This window comes from Lampris incognitus, chromosome 3 (genome assembly GCF_029633865.1).
Source record: "Lampris incognitus isolate fLamInc1 chromosome 3, fLamInc1.hap2, whole genome shotgun sequence".
Taxonomy (NCBI): Eukaryota; Metazoa; Chordata; class Actinopteri; order Lampriformes; family Lampridae; genus Lampris; species Lampris incognitus.
In genome coordinates this window covers 9,279,054-9,302,523 of record NC_079213.1, presented here as the reverse complement: position 1 = coordinate 9,302,523, position 23,470 = coordinate 9,279,054, and the positions used below count along the sequence as shown (strand labels likewise).

The window sequence follows — 23,470 nt, the reverse complement described above, 5'->3', positions numbered from 1 at the left end:
TAATAGTATTAATGGTAATTCCATAGTATTAACAGTAAGCAAAATGTATTAAATGTTACAACATAAACAGCTCATTCGCAAGGAAAACAATGAAGTAGCGCGGCAGCATTTTTCCACACAACTTACCCTCAGCAATGCAAAACAGCAAAGAAACGTAACCTAATTACTGGACTTGCGGGTTAGCTAGCTAGCTAAGTTAGCGAACTTGTGCTAGCCATACAACGTTGGATGACCCTTAAGGGAAAGGGGAATGCAGGTGGCTGCTTAGGGCTGTATGTGTATTGCTGTATGCTGCCGTAGACAGACAGCAGCGTTCCATTTTTTTTTTTTTTTTTTTTTTTTGGAATTCGACAGACGGCAACGTTCTAGAACCCGCGGCAACTATATATAGTTCATCGGAATTTGGTCTTCATACCGACTTTCACCTTCATTGCAAACGCACAAATACTAACTACAGAGCATTGTTTGAGCCTTGTTTGAAAAAAAAACCCTGATAAATATCGATCGAGAGACTTTCTTTTTAGTTTTTCTCTCAAAGTCGCACGTGGGATTTTGCAGTTCACAGCAAACCTTTACTTTGGCGACATGAACAGAGAAGAGGAGAAGAAGTAAGTGTTTAAATCTGCCTAGTGGTTCCCTCGGAGAGGAATATGCTACGGGAGTAAAGCCCTTTTCTTGCCCTTTAGTATCTCTCTTTAAGTGGGAGAGTACTGCTGTGTGGCTGCCGCTTACTCCCTCTCGTAGCCCCCCTTCCCATCCACCCCTGTATGTTTGTGCTATGTTTATCTGTTGTCTTGTCTCACCCCGTTTATTGTAAAGCCACTCTGAGTGTTAGAAAAGCGCTATATAAGTTTAATTTATTATTATTATTATTATTATTAAATGTTGAGGCCATTTAGAAACGTGATCCTTTAAATGTGAAGCCAACCTTCCCGTTTCCTCCCAAAGAAGGTGGAGGAAGAAGGAGGAGAAACTTCTCTACGAGAAGAACGGGCGGTCACAACAAAAGGTTGGTATGCATTCTCACTCCTTTTCTCCATCCGTCACTCTCTCACACTAATTCTCTCCTTTTCACACTTGCCTTGTGCACTTTCTCTCATCCACACTCTTTCTCATGATAATGCTAATACCTTTCATTTGTAATGCACATTTCATTACAACTCTCAAAAGTGTTACAGGGTGCCCCGGGTGCATAAAAACAAACTCATTCACTCAACCTTTCTTCCTCTTTCATCCAATTGGGGACCTTAACAAAATCCCTTTGGGCAACATGATAATGCTTATATGGAGCATAATTTAGATTTAAACCTTGACCTGGGTTCAAACCAGGTCATCGTTACAATCAAACAGACATGTTAAGAATCCCACCCTTTGGAGTTGATCACAGGATATATTTCTCTTTAAAACACAAACAGAAACACACATGTGCACACACAAACACACACATACATGCAAACAGTATGAAATAGTCTCTATGTCTCTTTTTTTTATACACAGAAGGAAAAGCGTCCACACTTTGTCCCCGTACTGGACTCAGACACTCTGCAGCGTTCCTCAGACCATCAGCAGTCCAGGCTTCCATCCATTATCCAAACTGCTTATCCAACTCAGGGTCGCCGGATGCCGGAGCCTATTCTAGCAGTCATCGGGCGGCAGATCGGGAGACACCCTGGACAGACCACCAGTCGATCACAGTCGAGGCCTGTCTTGCCAAAAATAGACAAGTGCCAGTTGAAAAAGCGTCCCAGTGTAAAGCCTGTGGTCAGTGTCATTGATTTTCAGTTCACCTGACGTTTTGTCTGTCTTCCTGTCTGTTGCGGTAGTTGTAGCAGCAGTAGCACATCAACATCATGATGATTGTGATTATGTTATCTGTAAATGTCTCAATATTTTGGGAGTAGCAGCAGCACAGCAAGTCGAAGCAGAAGCACAGCGAGTTGAAGCAGCAGCACAGCAAGTCGAAGGCCCCTTGCCCAAAAGAGGAGAAGACAGACTTCAAGCCAAGCTTGGGCAAACAGCGAAAGCAGAAACATCGCTCCTTTATGGGACTCAGGTTGCCCATGTCCCCTGGAGGTAAATTCTCATTTCCTATTCAGGGTCTTTGTAGCACACATTTCACCAGAAAGGTCGGAGGAAGCTAGTAAGCCATGTTGCTAGAGATCTCACACACACACACTCACTCACACACACACACACACACACACACACACACACACACACACACACACACACACACACACGTGTGCACCTGCTGTAGAGGCTCAGTCTATGTGGGGTTCACACATCCCACTGCTGGTCCAAAAGATTTCTGGATTCTCGGGGGGGGGGGGGCAACACAAAACAAGAAGTTGTTGGGATAAGAGTTAGGAGGATGAGGTTTCTTTCATAGTGTTAAAGTGTGTAGAGAAGGTGGAAGGAAAGAATACAATAAAACAACTTCAGAGACAACTTAAAACAAATAACTGCATTTGAACAGACTGCCTCTTTTCTATTACAGACATTACATGATTATTAAGGGTTTTTGATGTGTCCCATTTATTAAGAGAAACGTATGTTACTTGTATTGTCAGGGACACTGTAGCTTTGACCTTCCCTTCCTCAGTGTGTAATACACCGAGAAGAGAGTGTCTCTTTCAGTTTTCCTTTCCGTCCTCGCAGAAGTGTTGGAGGCCTTTGGTCATCGCATGACAGAGTTCGAGCGAGAGGAGATATTGAATTACTCAGAGATCTGGTACCTCGGTCTGCATTCCCCTAAGATCAATGGTTCAAAGAGCTCCCCACACAACAACGGCTATGATGACCCCCAGACGTACTATCTGCAGGTAACTGTTCAGCTGTGTGATGTAGAAAGTGGGTAAATCTTAGACAACAGGGTGTCATGGGGAGCACAGAGGTCATCCTTCGAATGGAAAGGGTTGGGGCCTCCATGACAGTGAGCAATATTCCTGTTGAAGGGTCCCTGAGCAAGGCACTGAATCCCTGCCAACAGAAAGTATGCTAGTTTTGTATGTTATTTGACCATCCTTCATCCCAGTTGGTCTAATCACAAAAATACATAATTTAGCTGGTGGCTGGTACAGAAAGTTTGTCTACTCTTCCCATAACATTGGCAGGCATAATGGCAACTTGTTGTCTAGATCAATAATTGAAATCTCTTTCCTTGTTGCATGTTTGTCTTTTTCCTTTGGTTTTAGCGATCAGTCAATGAACCAACCTTTTGTCCACAGGTCCTCCATGACCACATTGCCTACCGTTATGAGGTGCTGGAGGTTTTGGGTCAAGGTACCTATGGGCAGGTGCTGAAATGCTGGGACGTTAAGGAACGGGAGTTTGTGGCTATGAAGCTGCTGAGAAGCAAAAAATGGTAAAAAAAAAAAAAAATCGACAACTCTTTCACATGCTTATACAACTGATATTGAAAATGCAAATTTTAAGACACGTTTATCAAATGCATTTGTACATGTATGCAGAATCCTGGATAACACATGATGCCCTCAGCAGACCTCGTATGGGGAAAAGCTAATGCATCTGTGGGACTGTGCATGCACAACAGCATATATATTCATGCACAGACACCATATACATTATAAATATTCTCATCAATATCCATATGGAGATTAATAGGTCCAGACATGCTGCGGTGTCCCATAGTTAGTTTATCTAACATATCCCTGAACTTGTGTTCTGATAACAAATGGTTCTACTGTTGTATTTGTACACATAGTGCATGTGCATTAGCGAACGTTAGTACGTTCTAACTTATTATTTCATCTATTTACATAATATTTTTACTTCACCCTATTTTTCCCTTTGGTTGTTCTAATGAATGCTGGTATAATGATCCAATTCTGATTTGGACTGGTACCAAGTTCAAACTAATGAGGCACAATTAAGATGTTATGATACACATAGTGTAGCAGTCACCTTTATGACCAGAGATCTCATGTTGTTCCCGGTGGTCCTTTGCCGTCCAGCTATTATCAGTTTGGGAAGAGAGAGGTCAAGATCCTAGAAGCCCTCCGAAAGAAGGATGAAATGAACGTCTACAATATCGTCCGTAAGAAGGATCACTTCCACTTCCGGAAACATTTGTGTATCACCTTTGAACTGCTGGGGTGAGCTTAAAAAAAAGATTGTTTGTTTAATTTCTAATGAGTCTGCAGCCTGGCGACTACCCAGCCACACGTCATTTAAGTGTGACAAACGTTGCTCACTGCCATATGTGAGACATACTGCCCACTGTTTACCTGAACTGCCCCACATAACTGAATCTCCCTTGGGATAATTGATGGTATTTAAACCTGTTTCCAATCTGACTTGTTTTTCCCCAGAGAAACCCTGTACAGGAAGGCCAATGCTGACGAGAGCCTCAGCACAGCAGAGGTGAGGAAGTACACCACCTCCCTCCTGAAGTGTCTCTCGCTGCTGAAGAAAGAGAAGCTCATGCACTGTGATCTCAAACCGGTACGGCTCATCGTTACATGTCTACACCGGGAGCACCACTCTTTGGTTTAACACAGCCCGGGTGGTGCTAGTTAACAGAGTAGGATTTGTTTTAGCACAGCACCGACACTGGTGCAACCACATCTCTGTCCCAAGTTTTAAGCAAACGTTCAAAAAAGTTGATTAAAATGCAAATCAGGTGCATTACGAACAATTTTAACAATCCTTGCGTACGGAAATATGTCATCGAAAACATTTGAGAAAAAATAAAAGTTGAACGACTTGCAGACATAAAACAAAATGGTCCAGCTCATATGTGTGTATGTTTCTCTTTCAGGAGAACATTGTTCTGTCAAGCAGAAAGCCACACAGACTCAAAGTGATTGACTTTGGCATAAGCCGCTATGAGAAAGAGGCTAGAGGTGCGTGTCCGTTTGTTTTTATGGTCTTGTGTAAATCATGTTGTAAAGTTTAATACGAAACACGGTGGGGAACAGACACAGCACTCTATAGGGGCAGCTGCAAGCACTGGTTCCTTATGGCAGTTACATGGACATGCACTACACAAGGCATGTACGTATACAGTACACAAAATACACATTAAATGAGATTAACAGTCCCGAAGGAGACTTACTATGGAATTACAACACAAAACAATACTCCTTCCATCTGACATCTCTCTCTCTCTCTACTCTTTTCTCTCTCACAGCCAAGTCCTACATCCAGACTCGGCCCTATCGCGCTCCAGAGGCGATCCTGGGCCATGTCTGTAGTGTTGCTGTTGACATGTGGAGTCTAGGCTGCATTATATTTGAACTCTGCACTGGACAAGAGCTTTTCCGGTGTTGGGGCAATGCAGAACATCTGTCCCTCATGATAGAGGTAACAAGAAGAGTGGACTATATATACTATAACACTAACTGGTTCCTTGACCATTTAATGAGTTGAGATTCAAGTTCATTTAAATTCATTCTCCAAAATAAAATGTGATCGTGTTTTGTGTTTGTGTTAGATAGGATAGATGAAGCAGGTGAAACAACATTCACATTGCATGCACTTACACCTAACCACACATAGCAAGAGAGGGATGAGTGCCGTATGTGTGAATTGTACATATGTATACGTATGACAATTGTATTGGTTTTGATGTATCAGTCACTATTGGTTTTATGTGTATTTTCAGGCGCTGGGTACACCACCCCAAGGTCTTCTTGCATCGGCACCAAATAAGAAGAAGTTCTTCGGTGAGCAGTTTGATTCCTTGACCTACATTGTGATAAAAGTGGAAGGATTTCCTGCCATCCACTTGTCAGTGTGTTGACATTGTTACATGTGTATCAGACTCCAAGGGCGTGCTGATTCATAAACAGAAGAGTGAAAAGGAAATGCAGCAGCCCAGAAGAAAAGATCTAGCCAGCATGTTGAGGACCAAGGAACCACATCTCCTGGACTTCATTAAGCGCTGCTTGGTGTACGTCAGCTCCCTCACAAACACTGTCGATAGAAATTGAAAAGTCTGTGTGCAAACCGTGTATTATTTTCAGATTGTGGGTTAACTTATCATTAGTATCCTTCCTGCACTTTTGTAAGCCCTTCTTCTGAAAGTGTTTGGATTATTACATCCTAAGTGGTTTCCATTCACCTGACAGCAGTTAACATCAGGCCTTTAATAACTTTGTAGTACAAATGGACATCAAGAAATTCAATGTCCACAGTTCTGAGTGTCTGTAGTTTGTTTCTAAAGGTGTTAAGACTGCAAAACTTATCTAATTATCAGTTTAAGATAACTTGCGATTTTTTTCTAAATGTGTTATCCACTAGATGGGACCCGAGCCAAAGGATGACGCCGGACAAGGCCATGCAGCATCCTTGGATCTTGCAGCATAAGGAGAGCAGTGGATCTCAGTTCGGCCTCAAAAGACAAGTCACAACAACAGATGGTAAGAGGAGACATCTGAAAAGAAAAGCATGTTTGTAAAACTTTATATATTATTTGTGGAAAAAAAGAAAGCATTGCCTGAAGTTCAACATCAATATAGCAATCAATAAATAAAGATCTGGTCTGTAAGCAAATCATCACTTTGTCAACAAGGAACTTGTGATATCCACTATTCCCATTATTCTATTCCAAATAGTGGCCATGTCTTTGTGGAACAAGACACTTTATTTACAAATACATTTTGATTGTTGTAGGCAATTGAGGTGTCTGATCATCATTAAACATTGCATATATAATAAGTTCCTGACCCAGGTCTCTTGTTTTGTGGTTCTTCTCAAAGCATTTTCAAGATTTGTTTTTATTGACTTGATTTTCTCACACAGTGGCCAGAAACTCTGTTGTTGGCATGGAAGCCGACCTGCTCAGCCGAAGGAAACTGTGCCCTGCACGTCTGCCCCGGTTGGAGGCCACCAAAAAAGCCCAAGTTCAGCAAAAGGCCAACAGGGCAGAGAAGGTGAGCTATGTCGTTTTGAGCCCCCCCCCCCCAACTAATGGGCATCAGGTCATCAGAATACAGCTCTCTCTTCTTCTTTTTTTTGCACGGTGATGCTGGTCGCGTGGCTTGTGTCCTGGGCTGTTCCAGTGGCGTCTGGACACTGCTTGGCATCCTGTGCATCATATTCTTCATACATTTTATAATTCCATCTTAATTCTGTTATCCTCTTTCAATGCTGTATTCTGTAAATTGTGTATACACAACATCCATTGCACATTGTCCATCTTGGGAGAGAGCTCCCTCCTCTGTTGCCCTCCCTGAGGTTTCTTCCTATTTTTTCTCCCTGTTAAAGGGCTTCTTTTTAGGGAGTTGTTCCTTATCCGATACGGGGGTCTAAGGACAGGATGTTGTGTTGCTGTAAAGCCCACTGAGGCAAATTTGTAACTTGTCATGTTGGGCTATATAAATGAAATTGACTTGACTTGACTTGACTCTCCCAGATTCCTCAGGTGGCGGCAGCTTCGGTTGGGAGCTTCAAACTACCCAGGCCGATGAGTGGCAGACCAAACAGAACAGCTACTGAAATTAAATGCAAAACTCACCCACTGCCATCCTTTGCAAGGGTAGAACAGCCCAACCGCCCACTGCTGCCCAACACTGCAGAGGTGCCAGTCACAACGGTCAAAATCAGCCAGGCAGGAAGTGCCAGAAAGGATGTCACCACAAAAAGAAAGACCCACCTCACCAGCAGAGAGCCATCCCTGCAGATCAGGGGTCACCAACTTTTTTTGCACTGCGGACCAGTTCGATATTGACAATGTTCTGGCGGACCGGGGGAGAGACGGGGGTGCGTTAATAACTACGGGGATATAGGTTAGGCTTATAAGTCAGTAGTATCATAACATTTTTTTATCACTTTAGTTTTTATTGAAGTTTTTAGGTCAATACAAACATGGCATCCGTATTCAGAAGTAAACATTGAATTATCTACATTTACTTGCACACAAGCCCAACAGGGCAACTCAAAACAAACAAACAAAAAAACACACAAAAAATTAACTACAAGAGCTTCCTGTGGGTCTAACTTTCCAGTCTTAAGTGTTGTCATGAATTATGTTGTCGCATGTTTGCTCCTTACACCATGTCCATTTCTTCCACTGGTCTTCCATCCGAGGTACTGTAAGTCTCAATCGATGAGTCGGTTTTTCCATCGTATGAATGTCCTCCACTATTTCCATCCATTGTCCTTGTGTGGGGGCGTCCACCTGGCACCATTTTCTTGTGATTGCCTTCTTAGCCGCAATCAGCAGTATCTTAACCTAACATCTATCACTTGGCCCTATATCGTCGTTTTTAAAATTACAGAAATAGAGGGTCATATAGCACTTAGGGAAGTCATATCCAAGTACCTTTTGTATTACATCATGAACCATCTCCCAAAACATCGCTAGCTTATTACATTTCCAAAATATATGCGAGTGGTCTACATCCTCTGTTCCATATTTCCTCCAGCATGACAGTTTGGTGCTGGAGTATCTATTTTTGATTTTTGGTGTAATAAAAAAACGTATCAGATTTTTCCAGGAGCATTTCCTCCATATCCGCGAACTAGTGGAGGATTGATGAACTTTCCACATATTCTGCCAGTCCTCCTCTGTAATTTCTGTGCCAAATTCTAATTCCCATTTTCTTTTATATATGTAGTTGAGTGTTTATTAGTTGTGAGAGCTTGATATAGTACAGATATAGTCCTAGATTTTCTCCCTTTATATGCGTTAATTATAATTTGAATCACACTGTTCACCTCCATGGAGGGTCCTCCCCTGATACGTTTGTTGTAATAATCCCTTAATTGTAAATATCTAAAGAAGTCATGATTCTCCAAATCAAACTTGTCTTTCATACCCTGAAAACTCTCCATCTCCCCCTTTTCCTCTAGAGTGCACCATGCTGTGATTCCCCAGTTAACCCACAGTTTAAAAACTGTGTCATGCCTCGCTGGAGTAAAGTCTCTATCACATGCTACCCATCTCAATAACTGTATCTCATCTTGTAATTTGTTGATTTTAATCAATTTAAACCATAACTCCAGTGTAAATAATGTGACTGAATCCATATTGGTTTTTGTTTTCTTGTATACTTCTTTATCCCCTAAAATATTCTTGATAGGGTACCCACCATATTCCCTTTCCATGACTTTCCACTTGGCCATGTAATCTTGCCTACACCAGTCAATAGCATATCTCAGCTGGGCAGCTTTGAAATATTCTTTTAGATTTGGTAAACCCATACCTCCCTTTTCCTTTGAGAGTTGGAGAGTTTCATACCTTACTCTGGGCTTCTTCCCTCCCCAAATAAATCTAGATATTGTCCTATCCCACCTATCAAATTGAGCTTGAGTCACCTCTACAGGCAACGATTGGAATAGGTAAAGAAGCCTTGGTAGAATATTCATTCTAACTGTCTCAATTCTTGAGCTGAAGTCAAGTGGCAAAGTGGACCATCTATCAATATCCTTTTGCATCACATCGTTGATCTTGCCGTAATTTGCTTTATGTAATTTAGACAATTCCTTGGTAATGTAAATTCCCAAATATTTGATTTTGTTTAGATTTCAATTAAAGTCAAATTTTCCCTTGAATTTTGTGGTTGGAGTATAATTGAGAACTAGCACCTGTGTTTTTGAGATGTTAATTTTATATCCAGATAAATGACCATATAGTTCTAGTAGCTTCATTAGTTGAGGGAGTGATGTATGTGGTTGCTCAAGATAGGCTATGACATCATCAGCAAATAGCCCCACCTTGTGGACAGTGCCATTCACTGTCACTCCATTAATTCCTTCATTTTGGCGAATGGCCTCCGCTAAAGGCTCAATGAATAACGCGAACAGTGTCGGAGACAAACAGCATCCTTGTCTTGTCGACCTCTGCAAACTGAACTTGTTCGTTAAACTCCCGTTTATTTTAATCCGAGCATTAGGTTGTTGATATAATGTTTTAATGCACTGTATTGACTTATTGCTGAACCCTAGTCGTTCCAATACTGCATACAAAAAATTCCAAGACACCCGATCGAATGTTTTTTCTGCATCTAAACTTACTAATAGTGTAGCTTGTTTTCTCTTACTCGCTTGATCAACAATATGCAATGTCCTTCTGATATTATCATGCGTTTGTCTTTCTCTCATGAATCCTGTTTGATCTTCATCTATCAAATCACCTATGAATGAGTTTAACCTTTTGGAGATAATTGTCGTATATATTTTATAATCTACATTTAATAATGAAATAGGTCTGTAGCTCCCACAATATTCTTTATCCTTTCCCGGTTTTGGAATGACTGTGATTATTGCCTCTGACCATGATGGTGGTATCTTATTATTGTGAAGTGTCCAATTGAAGGATCTCAGAAGTAACGGTGCCAGCTCTTCCCTAAACACTTTGCACCATTCTGCAGGGTATCCATCGCTGCCCGGGCTTCTATTGTTTTTCAAAGAATTTATTGCATCTATCACCTCTTCCATCTTGATGTCAGCTGTTAATTTGTCATTTTGAGGGTAAATCTAATGAATTCAAAAAGGTATTAATTTCCGCTTCGGGTGCAGGTGTGGGTTGTGAATATAGCTCTTTTATAATATCCCAAAAATATGTCCTCTATGCTTTCTGGTATATTCGTTAACTCATTTGAATGGGGTCTCTGATCTTATGTATATGGCCAACTGCTTGCTGTTTGCGAATACGTTTTGCCAACAGTTTAGTTGCGCGCGGGCCTGTTTCATAATATCTTTGTTTGAGAAACAAGCTTTTTTTCTCAACTTCATCTATCAGTTCTTTATTAATGTCTGACTTAGCCGATTTGATTTGCTCCAACACCACGGGGTTTCCCGCAGTTTGGTATTCCCTCTCCATTTCTCTTAACCTGTCCGTATTCTTTCTGGATATAATTGATCTTGCCTTTTTGATCAATGCTGAATGCGCTATTAACTTTCCCCTGATGATCGCCTTCATGGCATCCCAAAATATTGTTGGGTCTACTTCCCCATTGCTGTTTTCTTCTCGATATGTCCGAATATCCGTCTTTAACATAATCTTACTCTGCTCACTATTCAGTAGACCCACATTAAACCTCCAAACCGTATTTCGCTTTCTGCAATTCAAATTAATTTCTAAATATACTGGATTGTGATCTGAGATATCCGCCCCTCCAATCCTACACCCCTTTACTCTGTAAATATCGTCTTTGCTCATAAGGAAATAGTCTATCCTTGAATGAACTTTATGTACAGCTGAGTAATGTGTATAGTCTTTTTGCTGAGGGTGCAACTGTATCCACACATCATCCATCCCCATCTCTTCCAGTGATATATTTACAAATCGAGTGACCTGTGTTTTAGTCCTTTTGATACTGGTCGTATCCATTTTGTGATTCAAAACGACATTCAAATCTCCCCCACAAATTAAGACCCCCCCCTCTCACTCGTTTGCTATCTCATCAAACAAAGATTTAAAAAATATGTTATCACTTTCAGGAGGGGCGTATATATTTATCAATGTCACTGGTTTGTTCTCTAACCTCCCCTTCACTATAATATATCTCCCCTCCTTGTCTCCCATCTCCCTATCATAATCGAATTGAGTTTTGTTTGATATTAAAATTGCAACACCTCTCCTGCGCCCTTCCTTGTAGGAGCTATAATATGAATGACTGTACCCATATTTCTTAAGTTTCCCATGCTCTATCCGTGTTAAATGGGTCTCTTGTAGGAATATGATTTGTACATCCTCCTTTTTTAGCTTAATCATAACCTTTTCCCTCTTCTTTAACATATTTAGACCATTAACATTCAGCGACATTATTTTAGTAGTGTGAACCATCTAGACATCTTGATACTCTTTTTCCATATATTCCCACAGAGCTCCAAACAAACAAACTACAAATATAAAACACGTTAATCAACAACAAAAATAACTTCCAACTAAAGGGGCCTAACCACCCCGAGTCCCCGTTGGTAGGTGAAGGGGAAATCCTTTTCAGAAAGGGCCCCACTCTAGACTTGACAGTTTGCCCATCACATGGGATAGGCCTACAGCCTTGTCTAGGCATGTCCAACGTTTGGCAACCGTATAGCCTACCTCTCTCAGTGGCATGTGATGAAAAAGCCTTTTGTAATGGAGCTCAACTCAGTCAGAACGATACCAATCCTACTTTCTCCGATAGGCCCGGAGCTTCTCTTTCGCTCGTTGTGCAGCTTCACGTCCTCCTTTCGCGCCTTGGACTCGTTGCCACCCTGCTCGCGTCCCAGTCGCCTCCACCTGCTCTGTGGCCGTGGTTGCCGTGTCATCGTCTGGTATCTCGATGTCGCAGCCTCTCGTCTTCATGTCCATCGCAGCTTCCCTGGCATTGTCGTATGTCTTCGTTCCGTTGTTCCAGTGGATCCTTATTTTGGCGAGGGGTGTCTGGAAACGAATTCCTTTACCTTTGAGCACTTTCTTAATGCCCAAATATGATTTTCTTTTCCGGACCACTTCAGCTGCGTAATCGTGATCAAAGTAAATACGTTTGTCCCCTATCTCTATCTTATTCTTTTCCCATGCTTTCTTGAGAATCATTTCTTTTATATCAAACTGTTGAAAGGTCACCACTGTTGACCTGGGGGGAGCTGTCGGAGGGGGTTTCTGAGCGAGGGCTCTGTGCGCTCTTTGTATCTGGAGATTGGTCCCTTCTTCTAAGTCAAGTTGAGTATTCAAGAATTGTTCCACATACTGGGTAATGGAGCCTCCCTCCGTTTCCTCTGGCACACCAAAGATTAGAATATTGTTCCTCCTTGACCTCCCTTCCAGGTCCATTATTTTTTCTTGCATCTGGAGCGTTTGGGTCGACATGTCCATCAGTAGTTCTGTCGAGTCCGCCTGCCATTCCTCTAGCTCGGCTATGCGCTTCTGGGCCTCACTCATGTGCGCTTTCTGCGCCTGTATTTCGCCGTTGCTCTCTGCAAACTTCTGTGTCATTTCTTCTCGGAAGCAAGCAATCTCTTCCTTCACTTCCCTTTTCACCTCATCTTTGAGTCTGGCAAAGTCACCTCGTAGCTCTTGTTTGAATTCTTGTATCTCTTTAGCGATAGCTGCTAATCCGGCACGCAATGTCTCAGCTGTGTCCGCCGCCATTGTAGCTTCTTCAACCTCGTGTTTGCTATTACCTTGCTCCGACTGTTTCTTCGCTCCCTGTGTATCTGGTGCGCTACCCTTTTGGATTGTACGGCTACCTTTATTCGAATTACCTCCTCTTCTCATTTCTCCTTTTTTTGCGTCGTGTTTAGTATTTTAGGGGATTTATTTTAGCCAACTTGCGAGAGGCAGAAAGTTGTGCTGCTATTCAAGTCGCCATCTTACCGGAAGTCCAGTATCATAACATTTTAAGTAACGTTTGGATATTAAATACACAGCATATATTTTCCTCGCATTAACATAACATACATATAACAACATTGCAACTCACCAATTTCATCAATTCTCCTTGAAACTGTGGCAGCTGAAAGAGGAACATTTGCCACCTTGTTAGCTGCAGCTTCCCCCAACTGTTCATGGCACGTGTCCTTGGCAACAGGCAGAATCAATTCTTCGCCGACAGTGAAAGGCTTCTTAGCCTTAGCAACACGACTAGCCACTAAGTAGCCTTAGCAACACGACTAGCCACTAAGTAGCCTTAGCAACACTACTAGCCACTAAGTAGCCTTAGCAACACGACTAGCCACTAAGTAGCCTTAGCAACACGAATAGCCACTAAGTAGCCTTAGCAACACGACTAGCCACTAAGTAGCCTTAGCAACACGACTAGCCACTAAGTAGCCTTAGCAACACGAATAGCCACTAAGTAGCCTTAGCAACACGACTAGCCACTAAGTAGCCTTAGCAACACGACTAGCCACTAAGTAGCCTTAGCAACACGACTAGCCACTAAGTAGCCTTAGCAACACGACTAGCCACTAAGTAGCCTTAGCAACACGACTAGCCACTAAGCATGACACTCTCAGAGCAGCAGCATTTGTAAAGAGATGGTGGCTCTCAGCACGCGCTTTTGTCCCGCTGGCTCGCGTTGTTTTCGCCCAGAGAACTCCCCGTAACAATGCTTTGATGCAAATTTTCACGTTACTATGCAGACATTAAGTATCACTTGTATGTACTCATTTTATTTACTGGTTGTTGCACTTTTGCAGGTTACTGGCACTTACTCTTGTGAGAGGATGACGTTGGCCCATGGTGATGTTCTTCAACATCTTGGATGTGTTGGTCTACAACGTGTTTGTGATGTGGATAGATTGAGGTAAATCCAGACTGGAAGCAAGAAAAAACACAATTATTTGTTATAGTTGAAATAATCCATACGCTGTTTTTTTTTTTACTAAAACATTAGTTGTATTAGCTCAGGTCAATGAGGCCTACAGGCCATAAATAGCAAATATAAGTTCAAAACTTGTAATGCTCACAAGAACTTAAGTTTATATTGATCTAAAAAAAATTAGGTGATAATGTATGTGTTATTATGGATTTGTAATCCGCTATAATGGAGCGGTCATTTTGGACCGGGAACACAAAATTAATGTGCAAGGAACAACAGGAAGACTACTCTAGTCCAAGGAGTCACGCGACACGGAGCATGCGCAGTCAGCTGACAGTATTTGACCAATCTTACACGAGGACCAGCACAGTAAAACTTGCATCAATTGTGTACAAATACAGCGTCTGAGCATAGCCGCCACCATTATTACTCTTGTAGATTTACGAGTGTAGCGTCATGCCTGAACCCGCCAAGTCAGCGCCCAAAAAGGGCTCCAAGAAAGCCGTGACCAAAGCCGCCGGCAAGGGAGGAAAGAAGCGAAGAAAGACCAGGAAGGAGAGCTACGCCATCTACGTGTACAAGGTCCTGAAGCAGGTGCACCCCGATACTGGCATCTCGTCCAAGGCCATGGGCATCATGAACTCTTTCGTTAACGACATCTTCGAGCGCATCGCCGGTGAGGCTTCTCGCCTGGCGCATTACAACAAGCGCTCCACCATCACCTCAAGGGAGATCCAGACCGCCGTCCGCCTGCTGCTCCCCGGGGAGCTGGCCAAGCACGCCGTGTCTGAGGGCACCAAGGCCGTCACCAAGTACACCAGCTCCAAGTAATCTGCCCATTGACACCAAACAAACGGCTCTTTTAAGAGCCACACACAACCTCACCAGAGAGCTGTTATGTTATCAGTGATACTTTATCGTGTGCTGTGACGTTAAGTAGCACTTTCGGCTGCTTCCCGTTAGGGGTCGCCATAGCGGATCATCCGTTTCCATCTCTTCCTGTCCTCTGCATTCTTCTTCCACCTGCATGTCCTCTTTCATCACATCCATAAGCCATTTTGGCCTTCCTCTTCACTGGCAGCTTCATATTCAGCATTCTTCTCCCAATGGATGAAACGGTGCGCAACAGAAGACGCCTACAGGCATGTGGTGAGCATGGGACATTAAAGACAACCTGTGAGTATACAGCTGAAAGACAATGCTCAGCCATATGCTGCACACACAGCACGGCGCCCACCTCTCTCCCTATGCTGAAAAAGGTAAAGGAGGAGCTCCCGAAGATGGAGAGAAATGCCATCATCCAGAGGGTGCCAGTCTCGAAGAAGTGCACAGCTTCTGTGTTGATCTGAACGAGGCTGTGAAGACAGAACATGCATATTATAAAGATGCCACAAATACCAAGATATTTTTATTTTTGTTAGCAAGAATACAAACGATACAGGAACGTTGTGTGTGTGTGGATATATATATATATATATATATATATATATATATATATATATCAGACCAGTCAACTATAAACAACCTTATACCTTTACATGGTCATTACAAAAGTAAATAAAGAAAATGAATGAACTGTAGTATTAACAATAATGATGATAATGTTAAACAAAAACAAAGCACTTTTGCCAGAGTAAATTTACAGTGTATATTAAGAGAACATTTTATAATATAAGCACAAATACCAAGACGGTCGAGAGGCCGAATCTGTTAGAGTGACGTTATAACACCACCAGCTCTGATTGGTCTAAACGTTAAGCGCTCGTTTAACAGATTCTCTATAGCTCATTGGCGAAGACCTCGCGCCAATTTCATCAGTTGAATACTCTTCTCTGATTGGACCGTGTTTTATCTTCGCGTAGCTCCGTGTATAAATACCGCCTGCTGACTGGTCGCGACTTTAGCTTTCAGCGTTTAACCGAACGAAGAGAATCAAACATGAGCGGCAGAGGAAAGACCGGTGGAAAGGCGAGGGCCAAGGCCAAGACCCGATCCTCCCGTGCCGGGCTCCAGTTCCCCGTGGGCCGTGTTCACAGACTCCTCCGCAAGGGCAACTATGCCGAGCGTGTCGGTGCCGGAGCCCCGGTCTACCTGGCGGCTGTGTTGGAGTATCTGACCGCTGAGATTCTGGAGCTGGCTGGAAACGCGGCCCGGGACAACAAGAAGACCCGCATCATCCCCCGTCACCTGCAGCTGGCCGTCCGCAACGACGAGGAGCTCAACAAGCTGCTGGGCGGAGTGACCATCGCTCAGGGCGGCGTGCTGCCCAACATCCAGGCGGTCCTGCTGCCCAAGAAGACCGACAAGCCCGCCAAGAAGTAGATCCACATACAGCCTTCAGCCCAACACAACAAAGGCTCTTTTAAGAGCCACACTAATCTGATAGAAAGCAGTGCTCCTGTTTCCATGCCATGTTGCTACCATTTCACAGCAGATCACAAACTGGTGATTGTTCTCTTATTCAACTAGAAGAGAATCTGGGAAAAACGCTGACTTGAACCAACTTCTCTCAAGCTATTCTATTTAAATGTTGCAACCACTTATCGAAAAAAATAACTACTTTCAAGTGTCCGAATAACGTAAAGATGTCATCACATTCAAGATGTACATGACAGGTGATTAAAAGGATTTATTGAGAATTTTTTAAAATGGAAGGTTTGATGATCCCAATAATCTTACTAGTAGTAAATTAGTAGTAAATAAAAGTAGTAAATTTCTCTCGAATGTGTCCAGATGAACTGATTCAGCCTTAACTTACCGTCACTTTCCATGCCTAACATCACTAACGTCTTCCAAAACAAAATCAATAGTATGATCAGTCAGTCAAAGCAGAATTATACTGTTTTCAGTCAAAAAGCTTATTGGTTTGAGAAAAATATCACCTTTAAAAAGTAAAATACAAATAACGCTTCCGTGTTTATATAGCCAGTTGTGGCATATTGCCATAACCACGGTGCCGCCTTAAAATTGATCTATCACAAACATAAATATTACATTTACAATCGTAAGGAAGTCTCTCTTGAGGAGGTGGGCGGCTCTTAAAAGAGCCTTTGTGTGGGTTTGGTTTCTCAGTTTAACCGCCGAAGCCGTACAGGGTGCGTCCCTGTCTCTTCAAGGCGTACACCACGTCCATGGCGGTGACGGTCTTTCTCTTGGCGTGTTCGGTGTAGGTGACGGCATCACGAATCACGTTCTCCAAAAACACCTTCAGGACACCGCGGGTCTCCTCGTAGATCAGACCCGAGATACGCTTCACTCCGCCGCGGCGAGCCAGGCGGCGGATGGCGGGCTTGGTGATTCCCTGGATGTTATCACGAAGGACTTTGCGGTGGCGCTTGGCGCCTCCTTTACCCAGACCTTTACCTCCTTTACCACGGCCACTCATCTTTACACTGGACTGCTCACCGATGAATACGACAAACTAAGCACGTCGCTGTAAGGGTCCGTATACTTAAACCTCATCTGCGGACGTGATAGAGGCGGAGAGCCTCGTGGGTTGGTCCGGTGTAGCCCCTCCCCCTTCAGGAAATCAAGACGCTGGTGACGATGTGAACGGCCCCATTGTATTTCAAATTACATCGACAGATACATTCATTAAACTGAAATAAAAACTTATTGTAGAATTGCTCTTTAAATAAATGCTTCCTTTCCTTAACATTTCCTTCTTTCCCTCCATACGTTCTTGTAATAATAATAATAATAAAAAACACTTTCTTCTTCTTTACCAAGTGGCAAATAATCCGCTTCACCCACAGAAGACCGAAACACAGCAGGCTGCTGATGTGGAGATGGCAAAGTCAGCGCATCAGGCCAAAGAAGTGAAATCAGACATTTTCCTCCTACCACCTCTTTCAAAACCCAGCAACGATTTCAACCAGAGTGCTTATATCAAAAGTAGGATAGTATTTGATCCAGATAAATTAGTGAAAGTCACGTCCAAAGCTGAATTCTGCTTGGCCTATGACTATTTGCTCACACCACCACCGCTTTTGTTTTGGAAGACATTAGTAATGTTAGGCATGGAAAGTGATTGTGAGCTGTTAGTAAGGCGACTCAGTTCATCTGGACACAACATTTATTGAGAGACTTTTATGACGTTACTTGGAGACAGAAATACTCATGAGCCCCTGAAACGAGATCCAGGCAGTGGTTGCAAGAAAAAAAGTGATAAGATCGTCTGAAGGTGTTAGAACAGGGCAATGCTACTGACAGAAATGTGTACCATAGATTATACCCAGGGGAAGCGACAACTATTTAGTTTATTATTTAGTTTTATTGGCTTGGATAAGTGTGTTCTGGTAGTTTTTGGATGTGTTTTTGTGTTTGTGTTGTACTGCTGTGGGCTGGGGAAAAGGGCATTTCGTTTCATTTCATGTACACAAGTGCATGAAGTGAAATGACAAAGTGAGTGTTCCTGATGGTTTACCTAAGATAAATAAACAGGATGTGCCATTGGGGTCTATTGTTAGTATGATTAACTCAGTGACCCATAACATCTCTAAGTATCTGGCATCTATTCTTAAACGGTTGGTAGGCAGTAATGAACATCACATTCAGAACACTGGAGTTTGTGGATGAGGTGAGGGACATCATTTCATGGAGGAGGTTGAGACAATGGTCTCGTATGATGTTACGTCTCTTCATGTACGTCCCTGTTGATGAAGCACCTGGTTTTTACACCTCTGCCCATCTGTGGTTTGTATCTTAAATGTGATGACATATTTACATTATCCAGGCTTAAATGGTTAGAAAACACAGAAAGTAGCTGCAACATTTATATAGAACAATTGACTTAAGTTGAAGTCAGCGCCCCCCCAAGGTTGTGAACAAACGCTCTTCAGTTACATGTGTGTGGCTCTTAAAAGAGCCGTTGCGGGTTGTCAGGTGACGGGGCTTAAGCACGCTCTCCGCGGATGCGGCGAGCCAACTGAATGTCCTTGGGCATGATGGTGACCCTCTTGGCGTGTATGGCGCACAGATTGGTGTCCTCGAACAGACCGACCAGGTAAGCCTCGCTGGACTCCTGAAGAGCCATGACAGCGGAGCTCTGGAAGCGCAGGTCAGTTTTGAAATCCTGAGCAATTTCCCTCACCAGCCGCTGGAAGGGCAGCTTACGTATCAGCAGCTCCGTGGATTTCTGGTAGCGACGGATCTCTCGGAGAGCGACGGTACCGGGCCTGTAGCGGTGAGGCTTCTTCACACCGCCGGTAGCCGGGGCGCTTTTACGGGCGGCCTTGGTAGCGAGCTGCTTCCTGGGGGCTTTGCCACCGGTGGATTTACGGGCGGTCTGCTTTGTTCTAGCCATAGTAGACCAAAGTCTCACTTCTCCTTACTAAAGACTTACTGGCACGCCGCAAACGCCGTGGTTATATAGCCAGAGCCGGAGTCCAGCCACACGCTGATTGGTCTTGGCCAGGAACACGTGCTCTCTGACAGATCCTTATTGGAGCAGAGTCGCTTTGAAAAACCCGCGGAACATTCAAACTAAAGGGCGCCTCCTCACGTCAGCTTCTCATAACCCAACCAAGTCTGAAACAGAAGCAAATAAAAACCATCTCACATTAATATATGTATAGATTATTAAATTATTGGTCGATGAATAAAATGCTAAAATATAGATTATCTAGTAGATTATATGAATATGTAGGTTATAGTTTAGAATATGGATTGATCAGTATGTTTATTATAACCGATTGTCTCGCCAATGACTGGCAGTGAAAAATCAAATAGGCACACATTTACCCTAAATTTAATAAGACTGGTAAGAAAACAAGGTTTTAAAGATTTTGAAGAAAAATGAGTAAAAAAAAACTAAACTGATCCTTTAACAAAGCTCATGTTGACTGGTGACAATGGAGGAACATTTGTACACATGTCCATAGATCTGTTGTTAGACTTCAAAGGTTTACTTACAATTATCAAAAAATAAATACACATTGAGTAATTAAACCATCACCCAATAAACTTGTAAAAAATGTAAGTATTTTTAGATGCGACTCTAAAAAAGACCAGACTCGAATTCGTAACTGATCGGATTTCCCTTTGATGCATGCGTGAGGGAAATGAGAATGTGGAGGCTTCATAGATCACTAGAGGGATCGGACTACCCAATTTCCCTTGTATCCACGAACAGCTAACAAATCAAGCCCAGCCAACTTTTATTTCTATAGCTGTGTGAGAATTAAACTGTTCCGGTGTTGGACGTCACAGCACATGGTAAAGTATCACTGATAACAGAACAGCTCTCTGGTGAGGTTGTGCGTGGCTCTTAAAAGAGCCGTTTGTTTGGGCCAATGGGCAGATTACTTGGAGCTGGTGTACTTGGTGACGGCCTTGGTGCCCTCAGACACGGCGTGCTTGGCCAGCTCCCCGGGGAGCAGCAGGCGGACGGCGGTCTGGATCTCCCTGGAGGTGATGGTGGAGCGCTTGTTGTAATGCGCCAGGCGAGAAGCCTCACCGGCGATGCGCTCGAAGATGTCGTTAACGAAAGAGTTCATGATGCCCATGGCCTTGGAGGAGATGCCGGTATCGGGGTGCACCTGCTTCAGGACCTTGTACACGTAGATGGCGTAGCTCTCCTTCCTGGTCTTTCTTCGCTTCTTACCTCCCTTGCCGGCGGCTTTGGTCACGGCTTTCTTGGAGCCCTTTTTGGGCGCTGACTTGGCGGGTTCAGGCATGACGCTACACTCGTAATTCTACAAGAGTAATGGTGGCGGCTATGCTCAGACGCTGTATTTGTACACAATTGATGCAAGTTTTACTGTGCTGGTCCTCGTGTAAGATTGGTCAAATACTGTCAGCTGACTGCGCATGCTCCGTGTCGCGTGACTCCTTGGACTAGAGTAGTCTTCCTGTTGTTCCTTGCACATTAATTTTGTGTTCCCGGTCCAAAATGACCGCTCCATTATAGCGGATTACAAATCCATAATAATACATATATTATCACCTAATGTTTTTAGATCAATATAAACTTAAGTTCTTGTGAGCATTACAAGTTTTGAACTTCTATTTGCTATTTATGGCCTGTAGGCCTCATTGACCTGAGCTAATACAACTAATGTTTTAGTAAAAAAAAAATATATATATATACTAGTAGTAGATATTGTTTTAAAGTAAACAAAAAAATTTAAGGTGGTTATGAGAAAAAGAAAAAAAAGGTATCACGTTCAGCAAGCAGGAGCTATTTTATATGTATAAAAAAAACAAGCGTGTGGCTCATCCATAAGTAACTGCTATACGGGTTCAATAATATATTTTTAAACGTGTAAGGAACGATTTTATGAAAAATTATGTTAAACTGTTTTTATATTCTCATTTAATGGGCGCTTTTAACCCAAGCTATTTACAATAGCCAATAATTTGTAGATTGTTGATCTATTGATTGATTGCTTATTTGTTAATCTGTCACTGCCTGTTGCATTATGGCGTGCCAGTCTTTTATTTAATAAACTTTATTGCAAAATATTGAAATGTACAAATATAGCAGACATGTATTCCACAAAATTGTACTGAGAAATGACTGAATAAATAATTACAAAACAAATCTACTAGGGATTATGAAAACGAGAAAACAACTCATACAAAGAGAAAGAAAATAAATAAGAGAAAAATCAAACAAACAAAAGAAACAAGTGACATCATTCCTCTGAAAATATCCTTGTACAGTTTAATGGTTTTGTTACTTTAAAACTTACTGTAAAACTGTCATTATGTATTTTAAACAGGGCATGTCAGTCTGCAGCAGTTACAACACCAACAGTGACGTCACTAAATCAACTACAGCTATAGGATATAGAGAATTAACATAGACTTGTGGCTATACTGTCATGCCCCCCCCCCCCCCCAAAACAAAGCTGTCTTCCAGTCAAATGCTGTGTCTGGTCTAACCAACCACTGGAGAACTGAGGTGTTTTGTGTCATTTCAGAGTAATAAAGTGTGACGAACGATGAAGTCGTAACAATCCCTTTCAGTCATATTATCGTTTCTAGGTAAACTGTCGATAAACATTGTATCCAAGATGAATCGGTTTAAGTTTGTGTAATGTTCTTAGCTGGATGATCTATTGTAGAGCATGCATCAAGACGTTTATAGGTGAGGTTGTGTTGTTGCGAAATGCTCTTTCATTGTGATTGTGGTTGGCTCTTAAAAGAGCCTTTGGAGGTGTTTCAAGACGACGTGTCCATCTACTTCTTCTTGGCGGCCGCCTTCTTTGGTTTGGCCGCCTTCGGCTTGACCGTCTTGGGCTTAGCAGCCTTCTTAGCTGCGGTCTTCTTGGGGGTGGCGGGCTTTTTGACCGCCTTCTTGGGGCTTTTGGCGGCCTTCTTGGGGCTCTTGGGCTTCTTGGCTGCCACAGGTTTCTTGGCCTTCTTCGGGGACTTCTTGGCGGCTGCGGGTTTCTTAGCTGCCGCCTTCTTGGCGGCTGCGGGTTTCTTGGCCACGGCTTTCTTTGCTTTTACCGCTTTCTTGGCGGGTTTCTTGGCGTCTTCCGCTTTCTTATTGATTTTGAAGGAGCCCGAGGCGCCGGTTCCTTTGACCTGCACCAGAGCGCCCTTGGTTACCAGGCTCTTGACGGCCACTTTGACGCGGGCCTTGTTCTTCTCCACGTCGTAGCCGTCGGCAGCCAGAGTCTTCTTCAGCGCTGCCAAAGACACGCCGCTTCTCTCCTTGGAGGCCGACACGGCTTTGACGATGAGCTCCGCGACGCTGGGGCCACTCTTCTTGGGGCGGGGGGCTTTCTTCTTGGCCGCTTTTGCCGGAGCGGCGGCGGCTGCCGGTGCGGGAGCGACTTCTGCCATTTAGTCTTTAGTCTTCTTTTTCTTCTACTGTTGGGAGACGCGAACTCAACAGAGCCAGTAGGCTGATAGAGGGGAAGGAGCGCAGGCAGGGATATAAACACACTGTGAGAACCAGAGAGACTCAACTGCCCCAGTCTGGCGTCTGCGCTGCCGGAGCGCTGCCACACTTGTGTTTTCTCTCTCCGATAAAACACCAAAAATCACCTTCTCAAGTCAAACAATCACTTATAAACAATATCGATCATGAAGGAGACCTTTGGCACCTCATAATAAACCAAGTTAGAGTGGAGCAGACGTTTGCCTTCCGTTTCGAGACATGTGAAACCTCATCTATACACTGCCAGTGACTGCAACACGCTCCAATATTCGGTTTCTAAAACCTTTTAAAAGAATTGGATTCAGATCAACAGTCGTTTACCAGTTGCTTGAATTGTTGGACAACCATGGACGATCAAAAA

At 43.1% G+C, this 23,470-nt stretch overlaps 7 protein-coding genes across 7 annotated transcripts; 3 read left to right on the top strand and 4 right to left on the bottom strand.

Annotated features, from left to right (window-relative positions):
- Nucleotides 1-585: 585 nt before the first annotated feature.
- On the top strand, nt 586-7,461 carry LOC130109129 (dual specificity tyrosine-phosphorylation-regulated kinase 4-like). The gene is made up of 13 exons (XM_056275872.1): nt 586-608; nt 952-1,009; nt 1,902-2,073; nt 2,659-2,822; nt 3,228-3,364; nt 3,975-4,115; nt 4,332-4,464; nt 4,781-4,865; nt 5,153-5,325; nt 5,627-5,687; nt 5,785-5,914; nt 6,265-6,383; nt 7,388-7,461. Exons 1-13 carry the CDS (start codon nt 586-588, stop codon nt 7,459-7,461), a joined length of 1,470 nt encoding a protein of 489 aa, XP_056131847.1.
- A 7,202-nt stretch (nt 7,462-14,663) lies between these two features.
- LOC130110079 (histone H2B 1/2-like) lies at nt 14,664-15,066 on the top strand. Its single transcript, XM_056277058.1, has one exon. The coding sequence runs from the start codon at nt 14,673-14,675 to the stop codon at nt 15,045-15,047; it is 375 nt and encodes a 124-aa protein (XP_056133033.1). The 5' UTR covers nt 14,664-14,672; the 3' UTR covers nt 15,048-15,066.
- Nucleotides 15,067-16,124: 1,058 nt separating this feature from the next.
- Nucleotides 16,125-16,594, top strand: LOC130110059 (histone H2A-like). Its single transcript, XM_056277039.1, has one exon. It carries the CDS (start codon nt 16,155-16,157, stop codon nt 16,536-16,538), a length of 384 nt encoding a protein of 127 aa, XP_056133014.1. The 5' UTR covers nt 16,125-16,154; the 3' UTR covers nt 16,539-16,594.
- A 650-nt stretch (nt 16,595-17,244) lies between these two features.
- Nucleotides 17,245-17,770, bottom strand: LOC130110082 (histone H4). Its single transcript, XM_056277062.1, has one exon. The coding sequence runs from the start codon at nt 17,599-17,601 to the stop codon at nt 17,290-17,292; it is 312 nt and encodes a 103-aa protein (XP_056133037.1). The 5' UTR covers nt 17,602-17,770; the 3' UTR covers nt 17,245-17,289.
- Nucleotides 17,771-19,110: 1,340 nt separating this feature from the next.
- Nucleotides 19,111-19,533, bottom strand: LOC130110053 (histone H3-like). The gene has a single exon (XM_056277032.1). The coding sequence runs from the start codon at nt 19,519-19,521 to the stop codon at nt 19,111-19,113; it is 411 nt and encodes a 136-aa protein (XP_056133007.1). The 5' UTR covers nt 19,522-19,533.
- An 839-nt stretch (nt 19,534-20,372) lies between these two features.
- LOC130110089 (histone H2B 1/2-like) lies at nt 20,373-20,916 on the bottom strand. Its single transcript, XM_056277069.1, has one exon. It carries the CDS (start codon nt 20,891-20,893, stop codon nt 20,519-20,521), a length of 375 nt encoding a protein of 124 aa, XP_056133044.1. The 5' UTR covers nt 20,894-20,916; the 3' UTR covers nt 20,373-20,518.
- A 1,484-nt stretch (nt 20,917-22,400) lies between these two features.
- LOC130110050 (histone H1-like) lies at nt 22,401-23,022 on the bottom strand. The gene has a single exon (XM_056277028.1). The coding sequence runs from the start codon at nt 23,010-23,012 to the stop codon at nt 22,401-22,403; it is 612 nt and encodes a 203-aa protein (XP_056133003.1). The 5' UTR covers nt 23,013-23,022.
- Between the last annotated feature and the right edge of the window lie 448 nt (nt 23,023-23,470).

What these genes read in the sequence shown, in the direction of transcription:
- LOC130110059 (XM_056277039.1), top strand. Translation starts at nt 16,155, where the DNA reads ATGAGCGGCAGAGGAAAGACCGGTGGAAAGGCGAGGGCCAAGGCCAAG.
- LOC130110053 (XM_056277032.1), bottom strand. Translation starts at nt 19,521, where the DNA reads ATGGCTAGAACAAAGCAGACCGCCCGTAAATCCACCGGTGGCAAAGCC.
- LOC130110082 (XM_056277062.1), bottom strand. Translation starts at nt 17,601, where the DNA reads ATGAGTGGCCGTGGTAAAGGAGGTAAAGGTCTGGGTAAAGGAGGCGCC.
- LOC130109129 (XM_056275872.1), top strand. Translation starts at nt 586, where the DNA reads ATGAACAGAGAAGAGGAGAAGAA. An exon ending in CCCAGACGTACTATCTGCAG is followed by an intron (nt 2,823 to 3,227) that starts GTAACTGTTCAG and finishes TTTTGTCCACAG; the next exon opens with GTCCTCCATGACCACATTGC. An exon ending in ACAAGTCACAACAACAGATG is followed by an intron (nt 6,384 to 7,387) that starts GTAAGAGGAGAC and finishes CAGATTCCTCAG; the next exon opens with GTGGCGGCAGCTTCGGTTGG.
- LOC130110089 (XM_056277069.1), bottom strand. Translation starts at nt 20,893, where the DNA reads ATGCCTGAACCCGCCAAGTCAGCGCCCAAAAAGGGCTCCAAGAAAGCC.
- LOC130110079 (XM_056277058.1), top strand. Translation starts at nt 14,673, where the DNA reads ATGCCTGAACCCGCCAAGTCAGCGCCCAAAAAGGGCTCCAAGAAAGCC.
- LOC130110050 (XM_056277028.1), bottom strand. Translation starts at nt 23,012, where the DNA reads ATGGCAGAAGTCGCTCCCGCACCGGCAGCCGCCGCCGCTCCGGCAAAA.